The following is an 18,091-nucleotide window of genomic DNA, read 5'->3' on the forward strand; positions in this document are numbered from 1 at the left end:
CACAATCATTCACTCACAATATCCCTTGCAAACACACATGACACATGGATGTCTTGATTTCACATTTTGAAAACCTCCTCACTTCTTTTCCTCTTTTTTTTTTCCTCTCATTTATTTTTCACCAAGCTGCTCTGGTTGCTTCTTCTCTGTTTAGAGCAGGATATTGCCATTAATTAAAGGACAAGTCCACCTTCACAGACATGTGGATTGAGTGAATGCAACAATATTATTAGAACACATCAGTGAGAGTTTGTGGAAAATAAGACAATCCGTTCAAAAGCTATGAATTTTTAAAATATCTGCGCAGTCACTGCTGGATGAGAAGACTACTGCAGTGCATGATGTCATATGCGTACAACGATATAAAGAAAATAAAAAGAGAATTTCACAAATCTTCACTTTTTGAAGAAAGTGCACATTTCTTCGACTTGTTACTGACATATGTTAAGGGTAATACTATTCCCCTGCCTTCTGAAAGAGAGAAGTCAAGTGTTCCTTTGTTATGCGAGAAAAGTGAAAAGATGTTGAATTTTCTTTATTCTTTCTTTATATCGTTGTACACACGTGACATCACAAGCTATAGTAGTCTTTTCATCCAGCCTTGAGTGAGCAGAAACTTCAAAAATTCATAACTTTTGAACGGATTGTCCGATTTTCCTCAAACTCTCACTTACAATGTATGTGTTCTACTAATATTGCTGCATTTACTCAACCAACATGTCTATGAAGGTGAACTTGTCCTTTAAGCTTTGATATCTTGCGTTATTGCCATGAAAATTCATAGATGCTGAAAGACAACATCGATTCTCAATTTCCTCTGAAATGCCTGTAGCATTCCGCCTTATATTCACGTTATACATTGCTCCAATACATTAACTTGAGTTAATCATGTTAAGGTCATAAGTTTGGGAAAGACATAAAAGGGGGGTCAGTCTCAAAAGGGCATAAATTCAATTTGCAATTTCATCGGTCACTTTTGAGGCCAACACGCGACGAAAGTGAATAAATAGCCACTGTTGCTGAAAGGTTGGATTCGTTGATATTGTTGTTTCATTAAATGAGACATTTCTGCGAAAATGATCCACTAACCTAACATTCTGATCACGTTGTTGATAATTGCTCGAAGGCGGAATCAATAATGCTGAATCTATCAGTTACGATGTAATTTAAAGTCTATTCAACTTTAGGACGTTTACCATACAAACCACAATTTGCAGTGATTTATTAAAGCAGAAGATAAGCCATTACCTACAGACTTTTGACATACTGAAAAACGATTGACATGATTGATTATCGAAATTCATGAAACAGATTTTTTGGTGTCAATATTTTATGAATAACGCTTCAGAGCAATGCATGTGGATAACAAAAAAAAATATTTAAGAAATACAACAATGTACACGTGCATAACAGGCGCGCGCACACACACGCACACACGCACACACGCAGACGCACACAAACACACAACGAACCTCGAGCCCGGAAAAAAAAAAATAGAGAGCTCTCTTTATAAGTTGACAGCAATATATCGATCCTTTCGTTAATATTATAGGTCAAAGTTAGGAGAGATGGACAAGGGCTGTGTGTAAAGTGGAGTCCAAGCCCGGGTAAGAACCCTGACGTTGTTTCTATCGAGCTCTTTAAGATTCTGACTGTTACTGGAGTGTAGAAGTCATTTTATTGACATTATTGACCCCGTTGCATTGATTTTATGCTCTTCCTGAAAAATGTCAAGTTTGCAGGGCATATGACACTGTCTTATAACAGGGAATAAGCAAGCCACAATCTTTTTTTTGTTGTTTTTTTAAAAGAAAAGTGTGTGAATGATTTTGAAGAAATTGCAAGCAAGTACATACGATAAGTCGATATCTAACTGGAATTGACGTACTCGATAAACTTAAAAAGAGCAATAGGTTCAACTGAAGAAAAAGAAATATGAATGAGAACATGAATTACACTAAAACCATTCCATGCATTCAGAGTTTGCTGGTTTAAGATCCATTACAAGTCCAATCGAATTTCGGTTTTGATGCTCATCTCTTAATGCATAAATTAAACACTACTTTGTCCATAATTCATCGTTTAACATCATATGCTTGGAAGAAAACCCAAACAGACTAAAATGTGACTTCGATAGAAACAAAACAAACAAACCAGAAATGTTATCCATCCTGTTTCTCCAAACATAACACACAGAATGATATTGTACCTGAAAACTCTCGCACCATGTATATTTATGGTCATGCATCCATGGCGGTTATAACAGTCCTGTGTATAATAAAGTCATTTAACGGTTTCATGCAACTTAATTACAGGCTATCAGTATCACATTTCTTACGATTTCCACAAAAAGAATTAAAAAGAAAAACAGGGATGGAAAAAAAAATCCATGACAATAATTCTTTGGCGTTTCAGAATTCCTGTCTAGTAATATAATTCACAGAGGATTGATGCGTCATGGAGAAACATTCGCACGCGTAGGCTCAAAAGGGCGAAATCCTGGCGGATACGTTCCCTTCCCCCCCCCCCCCCGGGAACAGCTCCCGTGGACAACTAAATTGCGCCAAATCGCCAACTATTGCGAACTCGGAAATCTTCACGCATCAGCTCACCCTACATCGCTTGAAATAAATCATCTTAGAAAAACAAGAAACTGTGAGTTTGTTTTTCAATCCAAATGCATTTTATGAAACCGCTCTTTTGAAAATTACATGGTGATTCCCAGTTGAATTCATGCATTTTGTATCCGATTCTTTTACAATGAGTTAAATGTCTTTCGCTACATGCTTTTAATGACGTCCGTCTGCACACGGGGGAAAAAGAGGAGAGTATTGAACAATCACTGTTTTTTATGGCGCATAGACTTTTAAATTTTCTCCCAGGAAAATTGTGCTCGCTATGTGGGCGTAAGGTACCGGGGGGGGGGGGGATACAAAACAACGATACAATCGATTTTGCAGTACTAGTACACAAGAAAAGATTTCCGTTGTTTCACTGTCACATCTGTAAATAAACATTGATTACTGAAATATCGTGAGAATATCAGAGGAAAAATGAGAATTTAATATCCCGTCCCTCATGTCAACAAATCAAATTCCGGTTCCGTGTCACATAAAGATTTGACTGTCAACACTTAAAATAACACATTATTTGCATTATCAACAACAGTGATCAATACTCGGTATTAAAATCTGACTTTAATCATCCCCCTAATCAGCATTTTAGAATCATTGAGATCCTTACCATCACTGTGTAATGATGATTTTGATGGCGATTACTGTTACTTTTTTGTTCTTTTTCATTTGAAATATTGGACTTCACTTTGTCAGGAGCCTCCTGCACTGCAAAAAGTCCGGTGTTAAATATGAAATATCGAGCTGGTGTTAAATTTGCCGGTGCTAATGTGTGGTGTTAGATTAACACCTCCGGTTGTCACTTCAATATATGATTTTTTTTTTGAATAGTTTCTTAGTTACTGTTCTTCCTGTTGATTTTGAACTTCAACAAGACGATCAGGAATTTTCCGATAAAGAACTTGATTTTTGAAAAAAGTGTGAACACATTTACACCAAAGTAACGCCAGTTGGTGAAATCACCTAATGAAGTTGGGCGGATGTTATACCATCGACATTAACACCAGCAATATCAAATCAACACCATAAGGTGTCACTGTTGAATTAACACCAGCGCAGTATAAAAAATAATATCACCAGCTACAGTGTCAAATTAACACCATGAAGTACCAGGTGAACACTTTTCAACACCATCACAACATACTTTCTACACCTGTGGGTGTGGTCCTCTATTGACACTTGACCGGTGTTAAATTTAACACCCATGGTGTTAAATTTAACACCGGTGTTTTTGCAGTGTAGAGTGGCTCTACTATTAAACTTCACAAAATATATATTTTCTCACCAATAATAGACATCAGACAATCATCACTTCACTGATACCAATGCTTACTTCCGGTTTATTCTTTCAGTGGTTAAAAACCCCCAAAACAAACAAGGATAAAATGAATATGGATTTACCTCTGTTTCCGGTTAGGACGTATAGATTCGGAACGTGAGGAATTTCCTATACCTTCTTGCCCTGTTTACATTTCTTTCTTCTTTTTGTTTCCATTCTGTAGAAGAGTCGGACAAAGTCGTGACAAATCATTATTGATTCGCAAAATTGGCAACGCGCCGCGTGGCTCCATATCCTGGCGGTATTAAGGCATGTACCGAGCAAAATGAGGCCAGTTTCACGTTACCCATTCATTGCGTCACTACCGAAAAAAAGAGAAATAGTCATTTTTCTCCCACATTCTTCTTCTTAGAAGTGGAATTCGGAATTCGGCTGCAATAACATGTCGGGGCCGGGCAGGGAGGGAAGGGGGTATAGATATGTTTCCTTTGCTTCTGCTTAAATCTCGTTTTTGTGGTGTTATCTCCTGTTGCAACAATAACGAAAAGTAACATTACTGCTTACGCACCTACGGGGCAATAATGTTTGTTTCCTTTCCAGCCATTAGTTCACGAATGACTCCCGGAGTCTGATTTTCAACTTTTGGTCTGTGTAAATTCGACCACGTATCTATCACCTCATCCAGGCTCGTATCTCTCCTCTTTTGCCACTTGCAATAATCAACAATCCGAGAAAGAGAGAGAGAGAGAGAGAGAGAAAAAAAAAAACTTTTGAAAACGTGATGATGTGATCTGGAATGTGTCTTGCAGCAGTCATGGGAACACAAATGCAGCGATATGAATTTCTTCCACCAAGAACAAAACCAAACCCGTTGAGGGTGAGTCCCGAGTTATACTCGGACAGGTGTCTATGGGAAATGTGTGTTATAGCCAATTCAGTCCGTCCTCAATGGGTTAAGGCGAGCACACTCTTAAAAGAACAGATAAATCTTGTGCCCGTCGCCTCCAAGTCTAAATGAGAGTACTAAAATAGGACGTCGTAATTAAGGAACTTTGTGTAAGAGAAGTTTACAGCTTAGATAATCTTTAAAAGCATGTAGGACGTGCACCTACAAGATTTTAAAAAGGGGAAGAATTTTTTGTACTCTTTAGACAAAGTCCAAGATTCCATTGTCAATTCTTGTACAAAATCAGACCATTGCATTATGATTGCATGAGATTTCGCCACGAGTCACTGTGAGAAGCCAGACGGGAGCGTGACATATTTTGAATAAAATGTAATCAATCACATTGGTTTATCCGATAATCATTCTTTCAGGATGACTTAGACATGAATGAACACATAAATAAATGAATACATGCACAAATGAATGATTTTAATGAATTGGAGTAAAGCTCGATGAAAGAATTAAAAGGATACTTTGATTTGGGCCGTTCCCTTTCAAATGATAGCTTCAGGTCTAACACAGAGCCATGGTAGCATAATGGCTGTATTGATTGCCATTAATCCCGCACCTGATCATTTCTCTAAACATTGAAGGCGGAGATTTCTTGTCTTTTTTTTTTCTCCTTTCTTTATGAGATCATTTAACTGTGGCTCGCCAGTGGGCGCTCTTGACTGGGACGGTCTGGATAATCGGTACGACGCACCCTAGGGATAGACCTTTTGAGTGATGCCTGTAATTACCTCGGATCTTCTTTCCTCGATTCCGGAAGAGTTAGGAAATGTTGAAAGGGGAAAGGGAAGGGGGGATGTTAAAGTAGCCTATACGAGTATGACAAGTGATGTATCCTGCCCACAATGAGAGCTTGATCGATGGATTAAATAGCATAAGAGAAACTTAAAAATCTTAAAGTATTCAGTCTTTCTTTTGCTCTATTTCCCTTTCTCTTTCTTTCACTGCCCTACATTGCTCTTTTATTTCTCTAATTCTTTTTTTTTAATCCCATTTTTGAATGCCGTGAATGTTGTGTTGAACAGCTCTCATCTCCCACCCTCTCCGGACAATTTGATCTATCTGAAACCTTATAAAGCCTACAGTATAGTTGTACGGTGAAGTGTCCGGTGTCGCTTCTATTTCACTTTATTACTATCTCTTGTCTCAAAGGAGCAGAACCGGCTCTATGCACCCGCCCCTAGGTCCGTTGAGTCAACGTCGAAATTTCTTTTGACACCGACAATAGAGCTTGAATATTGGATATGATCGGGATGTTATGGTGATTAAAGTCCGAATGAGATTTTTTTTTTTTTTATTTGGGGGGGGGGGGAGTAATATCCTCTCTCATTTGAGATGTGTAATCGTGCTTTTAAAGGCGTTTTATACAAAGTCTAGTCTTTACTTGGTTCGACAGTTCGAAGTAAAGCAATGGGTAAATATGATAATGATGACAAAAATATACCAATCCTATGCATCTGCTTTCCTGTAATATCTTACGTATATTTATTTTTTTTTCCCCGGGGAGACTAAAATCATAATTATGAGACAGTTTCTGCATCGCAGGACAGTCAATCCTGTCTGTAGGTTTCAGTTTACTTTGTCATGATGTTTTTCTTTAACCGTATTTTATCTTCGTTACCATTTGTTCAGTCACTAATTCCTGATTAATTACATTATTCCTCCACTATGTAGTCATCCTTTATGTTTGAATGTAATCTGCAGTTTGACACACTTTTGTTGGTATAAGGCTCCTAATAGTTTTTATCAATCTGTCCCCACTGTGATGAGGATTTTTTGTTTTGATGTTTTGATGATTTATGTTGAGCTACATTATTTGTACGTTCAATTACTGTACATGACTTTGAGAGTTCATCAATGTAGAAAACATGGCGATGGATTATATTGTGGGGGCATACTTGGTGTCCTTCTCTTTTTATTTCTCTTGTGTGTGTTTGTGTTTTTTTAACGGTTTTTTTTCTTGAAGACTTACGTAATTCAAATATATGAGTTACATCAATTTGTATCTAATGAAAGTGTCTTATTCCTCCTCATACTGTACTCAAGAGTTCAAAGATATACCTAGGATAATATGAAAGCATCTGTAATCGACCTCTTGCATTCCTAACGCACTTCCTGCCCGTAAAGAGGTGGTAGTCCCATTAAAAAAAGGAAGAGTTAGTCCTATAAAAAATGAAATAAAAAAAAAAACCACACACACACTGGACAAAAACCCCGAAGAACAAGCCAAAGAAGAAGAAGAAGAAGAAAAAGAAGAAGAAGAAGAAGATAAAGAAGAAGAAGAAGAAAAAGAACAACAAAACGACCATGGCATGTGGTTCTACTGCTTGTTGCTCGCCCTGGATGATTGGCAAAATAGAGAAGACGGTATTATTTCTACACATGTGGATGACGGAATGATTCTTAAATGACTTACATTTACCGATAAGGAATTCTGTGAGAAAAGTCTATTAACCGCGCAAAGAAGAAGAGGCAAGTACCTCATCCAGTTGTGGGACTGCATGCAAAGTACGAGATACAATGTACCAAATGTACTTCCTTTTGTTGATACCATCTTACCAGCAGAACTGGAGCAAACAAACAGAGAATCCCAAGCTTACCCGTCACGCGGAGAAAACAGATTCTATTCAGTATTCAGAACGTTTGCTGACGCGATTGAAATCGATTGATGAGCACATTTTACCGCAACGCTTTGCGGAAAATCAAAACGATTAACATGCTACTTTTTTTTTTTTTGGTATTTCGTTTGGAAAGAAAATAGTGCGCTATATTGAGAAGAGCCAAATATTTTCTTTCCTTTTTATTTTCTTCGTTAAAGGATGCCATTTCAACTGTTTACAGATGAAACAATGGGATTGGTGAATCTGATTTTTCCCCACAACTAACCCGAACTTTTGTGTTGTCAGCGCATGACGACCCTTACCAACGAAGCCTTTGTTTGTCTCAATGAGATGGTACACACGTACACGCGTATATCACCTTTGAGATACTCCAGGTTCGTGATTAAGGAAGTTATTGAAGACCGAATTGGCATATTCATATATTTCTGGTGTGCCTAAATCATTAATTGCATATTCATTGCGCCACTCGGTTGGATCAATCAATTGAAAAAAAAAGGTGATTTGATTTTGATTTGATTTGAATTCATTTCCACTTTGTGTTCACAAGAACAAACAGATGACAGAAAGATGGAATAAGAGGATACGAGGATACGTGAGGACGATGGAGATGTGGAGAATGGAAAGGTGGTCCAAATAATCAAGCCGGAACATAAACCTCCGAACTTGATAACGGGCAATAAATTATCTAAAAAAATCATAAAACTGTCTGATGATTTCTTGAGGCCAGACCTCTCCTTGATTTGATTTGATTCAATTTGATTTGATTTGATTTATTCTCCGTATGGCATCATTTACATTTTTTTTAATCAATATATAGCGTATACAAATATGATACTCATCATGAAGAGAGGAAATACACATTCCCTGTGGGCTCTTTGTACCGTATCTCTGGGTAGGTACTCTCTCGAGCCCTTTTACCTCCTTCGTATTATTTCTATTCATTAAAAGCACAGAGTGAAATGTCGAGTAAACATTCATTTTCAACACAAGAAAGTGGAATAGGCAGCAACAACTGCAGTGTATGTTATCTGCTACTCGACCTCGTACTCGCACAACTTCTATACGATTATGTAGATGTCATGGTTTAAAGGGTAGATCGCGTGTCTTCATGTCGTATCATGGATTCAAAGCGACTAGCCGGAAGTGTGTCATCAATATTTCTCTGGGATGATTAACGAGCACCATGTGCCCAGTTGAGTGTAATCCCCAGCCCAGCAATACGTTGGCACACTTTTTCGGGGAATAGTGTCGAAGGGAGATAGATACCGGTTGCAAGAAAATGACCCGTGACGGGCGGAGGGAGTCAAGTTTCAGCGCCCTCTATCCCTCCGAGGCTGCCATTCAGTGTCACCTTTTTGACCAGTTCATGCTTTCTCGTTGCAATACTCGTTCTAAAGGTCGTATACCGGTATCCCTTTTCCAAACGTCACGAAATTTTGCGTAGTTGAAGAATAATGCCTTTGAGCATGGTGTATGAATTGTACTGTAATACACGTCAGAGTTTATAAGCTTATAAGAAACAAAAGAAAAAAAATAACCCCATGTCACTGGATTATACGCTCACCTTTTGTCCGGAGAATAACAATTGATTTAATTTTTTTTATTTTTTTATTTTTTTATTATTATTTATTTTTTTTTTTGGGGGGGGGGGGTCATGATGAATTCAGTAGAAATAAATACTATTGTTTTCCCCTCCATCATAATGAAGCTTGCAGTTTTATCATTCTGAGGAAAGGTCTGAATTACCTACCTCTTACGATATACGAGCTAATGAAAGGAATCTAATTTTCAGGGTTGCAAGAGGGACACACGAACTTTCTATTTTCATTTTCTTTTCTATTTTTTTCTTGGGGCATATTTAGCCAATATTTTGCAGAATGTATCCCTAGGTAGACAAAGAAACGAATGAATTGTCGATCCCCAGAGTCTATCATTACTCACAACTCAAAATCAAAATCAGTAAAAGATTAAAGTTGAAGCGGTTTCATTATTCCTGTCGTTTTCCGGTCGGGGTTTGTTCGAGAAAGTCAGTTCATATCTTATAAAGATTACTGGTTACGGGGTAAGGGATCGGTAGTCTAAAATGACGCCTGTATAGTAATCAGGAGGTCGCGGGATTTGAGTCCCACTCGAGTATGTATGCCATTGATATCATTATTATTATTATTATTATTATTATTATTAATATTATGACTTATATTCAGACGATGAATAATCTTTGAAGATATACTTCGATGAAGGGCGATTGTCCGTCAGTTGTAATCATCGTCATATTCTTCTTTCTACTCCCTCACTTCCCTTCTGCCCCTATACATGAGTCCGTTTTTATAGTTTTCCTTGTGTGTGATGGCATGATTCCATAACGTTTCCTCTTTTCCCTGTTTCCAGGTTTCGACGGTTGTAAAGCCGAGTCACACCCAACCATGAACGATTCATCGAGACTGGTCTTACTCCTCGCCCTTTTCTCCGTTCTCCTCGCGTGCCTTCCATCCCTCGGCCAGTGCTTCATGCTCTACGAAACGGACGCCGACGAGGAGACCGATGGCGACAGCGAGTGGAAGAGAGGGTACGCCGGCAAGGTGGTCGCCGAACCCGTGGCGCGGTCGCCGATGAACTACAAATCTATGAGCAAATACCTTCAGAATCTGGCTTCCCGCAGGCTGGTTTCTGATCACGGTACGGTGACTTTAGGAACCATTTTTACGTATCAATAATATTATCCACTTCATTCAACAGTTTCCACTGGGAAATTGAATGAAAAGTGAAAGTACTTTTAACAGAAGCAAAAATAGAGCAGTGTTTTGGGCGGAGAAAAGTCAGCGATTATGAATTAAGTAGAAACTACCAGCTTTAACAGTGTTTAACCTATTCAGGACTGGTATGTTATTATACCACTGACAGTGTGAAAAACAGATTTTCTACTGTAAAGAGAGGGTTAGCGAAAAAAGAAGTGTGTATTAACAAACCTCAATGATTACGAACCTAATTTCATTTTCAGATCAACGAGCTGTAACTGTAGAATAGTATAGAGCGAAAGTATCCGTCTAGGGTTGATGCACATTTCACCTGTCATTTCAATAACAATGATTTCTGGTAGGTGTGGAACACATACATAAACATACACACACATATACATACACACACATAAAATGTACAATATGTACACCTGTACATTGATAATATAATCACTCATGAGGCGTACATACATGTTTATACTGTACATCCCACGTATGACGGTTTGACATTGTGCGATGCATTGAGAAATATTGCAGTCAGTAAGAAGATATGGCTAAAAAGAAGATTTGTTATGGGAAGAAAGGTAATTATACACGAGAAAGCTCAAGATTGTTAAAGGGTGTGTACAGTTCTGGTCGAGATGAGGATTTAGCTTTTAACGTTTTGCGAGATATTCAGAAACCACTCTATGAGATGTCAAAGAGCATGCAATTCTAAGGGGTATCAAAAGTTTATTTGATGAAAATCGGTTTTGAAATGGCTGAGATATCCAAAAATAAGGTGAAACAAAGAGATCCTAATAAAAGACGTGGCCTGTCGCCTTTTATTATTATCACTTCTTTGGATATCTCAGCCATTTGAAAACCAATTTTCATCAAATAAACGTTGTTCCTTCATATTTCATAAGAGGTTTCTTATTATCTCACTTAGGAATGTTCAAAACATGAATCCCCACCTCAACCAGTACTGTACAGACCCTTTAAGTCTATCTCGACCTGATTTTTCATCAACTTCTTCTACTGCAACGTTTGTTGAGGTTGCCATGGCAAGAAACGAATGAGGCTGAATATATCGACCCATAAATTCAAAATGACCGGATTGACGGACACTTCAAACGGTCGGGAAGGTCAGTCAGCTTAGCGCCACGCTTTATTGATCGTCAGCTTCAGTTTCCAGCCGAGCGGCAACAACATGATGACGCAGGAAAGGGAGGATCCTCTTGTTTGGAAAGCCCCGTCTAAATGCTCTTATATTTTACTCCTTTTTTTTTCAAACAAAGGCAAAGGAAAGTTGTTGGAGAAGTACCCACTTCCCCACTCATATCGACCTAGACGTAACCGAATATCCGCGCGTAATTTGCCTTACACTCCTCCGCCTATTACATTTTCCGGGAAAACATCGGGACGAGCTTCCTGCGTAAAAGACAGTTTGGATTGGTAACGAAAATGATTCTTGAAAAGCAATTATCAAAAAAATCGTTATGAAATCGGCGAGGCGTTGAATTAAACTTTTTCCTAATTACAGGTTAAGCAGAATATGTCATAACCAAACGTGTTTTGATATCACATTGAAGGTCATGTGCTCCAACACGTACTCAAGTGGGTGTTTGAAATTAACCCAATATGTGTTACCACTTTGTTTGCAAACTAGTAAGATAGAAATGCCTTTTTGACCCATAGCGAGAATTGAGTGAAAACGGAACTCTTTTTCTTTTTTTTATGAACGTTTTGATAAGTCTTGTGAAACCATTGTGGATGGGGAGAAATCCATGTCAAATTTATGTGGGTAGTATCGATCTACTTGACATTTGAAGAAAAAAAAATAGAAATCGATAATGATACACATATGATGTGACTGGAATGATAGATATATATATATATCAGGATGGATGCAATCATTTGAGGAATTAGGGAGGAACTTCCTTGAGGTTCTGTTTTTAAAATCACAGTTATTGGCTACTTTTGTAATTAAAGCGGAAATGGGGTATATGTGTGTATTTCGGCCAATCAACTCCAGTTATTCGATACTACATAACATGATAAATTTTTCCAATATAAAAGCTGACAACCGAATATTGCTTTAAAAAAAAGAGAAAAAAATACCCCGCAAACAATATACTATGCTCTTCCGAATTCAATATTCGTGCATTGTCTGAACATTGTAAATGCAATCTTCTTTGATATTGGCATGATTATTCGCATTTTGTCCAGTCTTAAAAATCAAACAACATACGACAATGTCGTATACTTCTCGGGTGGAGAATAAGAGATGAATATGTCTCCTCCGTGATTTTTAATCATGTTGATACTTGCGCCCTGGAGACAACTGCTTAAAGCTCAACACACATCTCGCGCGGAACCACCCACCACCGAATGTGCAAATCCGTGTTGACATTGCATGACCGATGAGAAGAAAGCCGAGGTGCCACAGATGAATATTCCATTAGTGATCATCGCAAACCCTTTATTACCCGCCCATACTTTTCCCACGAGAAATGGCGCAAATGCTAGATTTTAGCCGCAGCGAAACAAATTGCACTGATTGTTTTACCCGTAGGTTTAATTTCAAATTACGTACCCTAGCTACTCCGCAAAACGAAAAAAGAATACATTCATTGAAACACTGGACAGATCTTGCTTTACCCATAAGTAACACAGACAAAGGCACACATATCATAATTATGCACCTTATTACATCGTAAGGCGCCATATGATATCGTGACTGACATTTTACGAGACAGAGCACATAGATGCATCTGAAGAAAGGACTTCTTGCAAGTGTACTCCATTCTGGAAACAAAAGGGACACACATAATGACAAAGACACTGAAGGCAAGAACACATAAAAAACAATTTAATTTGAATGGTTTAAAATTCCGCAGACGAGGCCTTTTCCCATTATTAAGCATAAACCCAAGGGGAGAAAAACACTTCTTGTGGGCTGCTATCGCTTTGGAGTAGTTGTCGTAGGCAAATCGGATAGACCGAAGCAGGTCCTGCAGATTCGGTGCGGTTTCTTCTCCGGCTTAACTTGTGTGTGTGTGATGTTGTTGTTGGCGGTGTTTTTTTTTTTTTTTAATAAAGACATCGTCTTTTAAAATATCTCTGATTCCCCTACTCAGATTCGATCCTATAGGCTTTTAGTCAGGGTTAGTAAGCTCTGTCGGATGATTTTGAGGCTTCTTGAATCAACAGTCAGAACTGAATTAATTCGTTTTGCGCCAAAGACTTTGTTACTTACTATTTTGCTTGCGGTTTACGGGATGTGCATGATTTTGTGTGGTGCGTATTCTTCGGAGGATGTATAGGCTTGTTTCAGATCGCACAACACTCGGGTTTATCGAACAACTACACTGATAGTGGATCTTACACAAAATTAATGGTTCATCAATTTTCCTATATTTTGATGGCAGTGGTGGTAAATTTGACAACTATTCTAATCACCATTGCTTCATAGTAACGCGTCATCAACATCATCATCATCATCATCATCATAATCATTATCATCATCATCATCATCATCATCAACCTCATGCTTGTTATCATAACAGAATTTATGTCTATCATTGCAATAATTATTGAAATATATAGCTATCTGTCTTGAAAGTCTTAGAGTTTGCCGCCATGAAAACGATCTTCAAAGGAGATTAGGGAGAGACAACATGGATAAGTTAGGAAGAATTAAGAGGATCTTTAATTTGAAGTATGACTTATGAACATGCATATGAAGCAGCTGGTTTTAGAGGCATATTGATCTCATTCTGTTTCAAAACAGGTTATAATTATGACCTACACCATCATGTGAAGAAGAAACCCTCTATGGAAACGTCGATAAACGCTAGTTTCTTGCAAGTAAATCCTACGGCTTAAAAAAGTTCATTATGTACAAATATTGTGAGATGTTTTTATCTACGCATTGCTTGACGCTGACTTTTTTTTTCCATCCGGTAGCCCGTTCGGGCCGCTATTATCTGAAATTTTAGTCGCCCCCCCCCCCCCCAAAAAAAAAAGAAAAAAAAAAGAAGAAGAAGTATTGGACCGAAATGAAATCTTAGTTGCCCGATCGGGCCACCAGAAGAGACACTTTTTGGAAATTTCGTAGCCCAACATAGATTTTTATTGGCACCAGGCCATCTGGTCATCGCTAATGTCTAGCCCTGATCTACGTGAATTTCTATTTTCACTGTAACTATGTTGCACAGCAGGAAAGATTGACACATTATTACAACGCTTATAATTGACTATGAAGAACAGGAAAAAGGAAATAGGCCTACATGAATGTCTGTGTCATGTTATGCGAACAAATGACATCTTTGTTTTCGGCGTTGTGATGATAAAGTCATCATGCCAATTGAGCGGAATTCCATCTTCTCCTCTCATCTGTCCAACAGAGTTTGGTAAAAGGCAGGTGAACTTCGGGCTCCGCCTGGCCGCCGTCGATGCGTTGCGTAATCAAATGGACTCGTTAGCGGCGCTGAGGAACAGGCAGGCGGTGCGGAATAACCTGGACTTCATGACCCGCGTCGGAAGGAGGAGATAATAAAATCATCCGAGCTTAAAAATCATCAACGGTAATCAATTATCTCTTCATTACAGTGCGCTGCCATTATAACGAATACGGTTATAACGAAACTCTCGTTACAACGACGTAAAAATTCAGGTCCCCCAACTCATCTTTAAAGGCTTTTTTTTTTTAATTCGGCTAACGAATTTTCGATGTTACGAAAAAACACTGCCGGTCCTGAGGACTTCTTTATAACGGGAGTTACATATATCAGTATAGATACAGGATGATTACATCATGGTGAATCATGGTGAACCAAAACAGAAAACAGCTACTCATTATTGGACAAGTTGAGTGAAATCAGCCAACGATATCAAAAGTAATCAGTGTCTTTTCATTGATAAAAGAAGAAAAATCCCCTAAAAATATTGCTTCTCAAGGAAAGCCTGGCTCGGCATATAATTGTCTCAATATAAAATAAAATAAAATAAAATAAAATAAATAAAATTTTCAAGGAAGTGTTTTGTTGTGCACTCAGAAAACATAGTAATAAGTGACACATATCTTTTCTGACCCACAAAAAGTAAATATTTGTTATTCATCGTCACCTTAAAGGGGGGGGGGATTTTGGAAGCGTAACGTAAATAAATTCCAGTGGAAGCTATAATGTTCACATCATATATGACTCTTCTATCAACAAACTGATTAAACAATTTGGTTGCTTTCATTTTTGGACATTAATGATCATCGGCAAATAAAGCAAGACGTTACGATTTGTCACCTTTTCATTAGAAAACAAAATCACAATGTGTGCCTGAAATGTGGTCACGCGTTGATATTTTGAATATTCTATAGAACTGGGATTGAAGACAGGTTCATTATCCTATCCTTGTCATGCACGTACACATTCTACGCCGGGAACTGAAAGTACAGTGGACTCTTGTTATGACAAAGTCCTCGGGACGGGCAGTTTTCTTTGGTTATATCGAAATTTCCCCTCTGGAAACAACACAGTGTCTCACAGTGTGTTCACAAGGTGTTCACATAGTCGATTTATCATGTGAAAAAGCTCGAATTTAACAGTAAGAAGATGATTTCACACAGTGGTATGCTTTTTCAGAGAGAGTTCACGTAGTAACGTTCTGTTTCACACTGTGATTAATGATTGACTTTAACAGTGCAAAGAGACTTCACACTGTGTTCAAAATGTGTTCACACTGTGTTTCGCATTGTGTTTCACACTGTGGGACACTGTGTTCTTTCCAGCAGGGTTCGTTGTATAGTCGTAATTGTTTGCATTAAAAACGTTAGGTGATTGTGTTCATCTGCAGAACTCTGAACCTTATAAGTTGCTTATTAATACGTATGAACCGCAAAGATCGATTTGCCATGGTTTAATTCGTCCTTTCTGTGGAGGGAGGGAACTATGTTTTCAAACAGTGGAATCTGAGAAGGGGACACATTTTTACCCTACTGAGGTGCATTGTAGATTAACTTTCAGTCATGATTCACAACAAATTAATTATTCAATTTTCAATTTTCTATCTTTCAGCTCCAGATCTACTCCGGTCTGTTACAGTTCTGGAAGAAAGCGATGGAGCGAGGCAACAACACCCAATTTCCTCAGTTTTTTTTTTTCTGAAAAAAAAAATGTATGAGTGAAATGATTGAATTCAGTTCCTGATCAGCTAAGTTCTTAAGATATCGTTTCCTTAATCCGTTGTAACGTTGCTGGACATAAATTCTAAAAAAACATTTTCTTTTGATATTCGAACAATGTTTGATCATTATTCGACATTTCTGAAAAATGTTTTGATTTGACAATTGAAATATGACTTAAAAATAAAATACAAAATCCCAGGATTTGCCAAGGATGTATATTTTGATGTTATCGTGGTTATGAAGGATTCCTTGTTATTATAACACGGTCGTTACAATTTGACTGTACTTGGAAATGGAATGCTAAATCACAAAATTATAATTTTGTCTAAGTTATTGACGAAAGTCTTGTCTCGAATGAAAATTGATAATTTGACCTGAATCAAATACGATAATTTCATATCCTTTCATTGTTTTTGTCATTTTCTGTGTAATTGTATTTGATCAATGAAAGTATTTATTTCTTCCTGTCATTTATAAATTTGGCAATTCAACCTTCATCTTTCAGTTGCAGTCAGTTTTCCTTTAATCCGTACATTCATAAAATGACGCGTTGCAAATGGTATCATTTTTTCATTACCATCTATATCTCCTGATGCTCGTTGAAATGCGTATCAAGAAAAAAAAAGAAAAGAAAAAAGGAAAAAAAATGACTAGTTTTGATTCTCTAAAAGGGTGTCTGTCAAACTGTCTTTTCTGACTGTTTCATGTACTAGAATATTGAACAATGGGCATGATACAGTCGAATTTAAAAATGCTCTTTTGTTTTAAGTGAACGTTTTCTGTTAAATTGTAGAGAAAAGGTTTTAAATAAGGGTATATGTAAAAAAGAACTCTTGTGAATTTTGAAATTCAAGCACACCATGGCCAAACAAGGATCAATAACGCTTAATGTTTCATAAAGACCTTAGACATTTCAGCTTCGGATGAATTACCAATATTGTTTAACGTACGTTTCCCCTCGAATCTTGTTAATTCAAATCAGCAGTAGCCTTAAGGACAAAACTTTATTTGTGCGTTTTGTACTTCAAATTCACTTACGATAGGCAGCCAGTATAATTATGCACTTATCAAGTGCATGCTCTCCCCTTCGGTATATAAGCACGAAACGGAAAACTACCACAACTTACAAAGATCTTTCTCATATGATTCAACAGTAGCGAATATATGGTCAGAGTAATGTTTATTTGAGGTAGACAAGAGGCATTATAACGTTGCAAATTGTAGTGGATTCCAAACTTAATTGAAGAGGAAATCAAATGTTAACGTGGTGTCTTTGTATCTTTTTTGTTTTGCTTCACGGGTCTTCTCTTCATGAATTGAAACTTGCGTTGCTGTAAATAAAACCACAATTATATGTGGAAATATTTATTATTCTATCTGTATTTTAAGGAACTATATATATATGAAAAAAAGAATAAAGTCATTCGTGGCGTCGTGTAATTTGTAGTCATGTGTAACATTACGTGTGTCAAAAACGTTAGTGTGAATCGCTAGAATAAATTATGGATGTGTACAATGGACCTTTAGTTAACACAAATCGCTGATAGTGTACAAGAAAACTGTTCAATAGATGTGATATAGATATGTCTAGAATATAAAAAGATGGATGTGAATACTGAAGTGTTCGGAGTAACTTTATTGTAGTTCTTCATTATCTGGTTTCAGTGTAGTGACAATGTGTGGATGATGAAGCTGCAATGGA

General features: G+C 37.5%; 1 protein-coding gene across 1 annotated transcript in view; it reads left to right on the forward strand.

The window, feature by feature from the left end:
* Positions 1 to 16,620, forward strand: part of LOC140240017 (uncharacterized) — a 38,779-nt gene extending 22,159 nt beyond the window's left edge. Inside the window, exons 2-4 of the mRNA XM_072319828.1 lie at positions 9,877 to 10,164; positions 14,615 to 14,794; positions 16,280 to 16,620. Coding sequence (XP_072175929.1) covers positions 9,912 to 10,164; positions 14,615 to 14,763 — 402 coding nt within the window. The 5' untranslated portion in view covers positions 9,877 to 9,911 and the 3' untranslated portion in view covers positions 14,764 to 14,794; positions 16,280 to 16,620. The remainder of the gene's footprint in view (positions 1 to 9,876; positions 10,165 to 14,614; positions 14,795 to 16,279) is intronic.
* The last annotated feature ends 1,471 nt before the right edge of the window (positions 16,621 to 18,091 follow it).

The sequence above is a fragment of the Diadema setosum genome, chromosome 16, assembly GCF_964275005.1.
Source record: "Diadema setosum chromosome 16, eeDiaSeto1, whole genome shotgun sequence".
Classification (NCBI taxonomy): domain Eukaryota; kingdom Metazoa; phylum Echinodermata; class Echinoidea; order Diadematoida; family Diadematidae; genus Diadema; species Diadema setosum.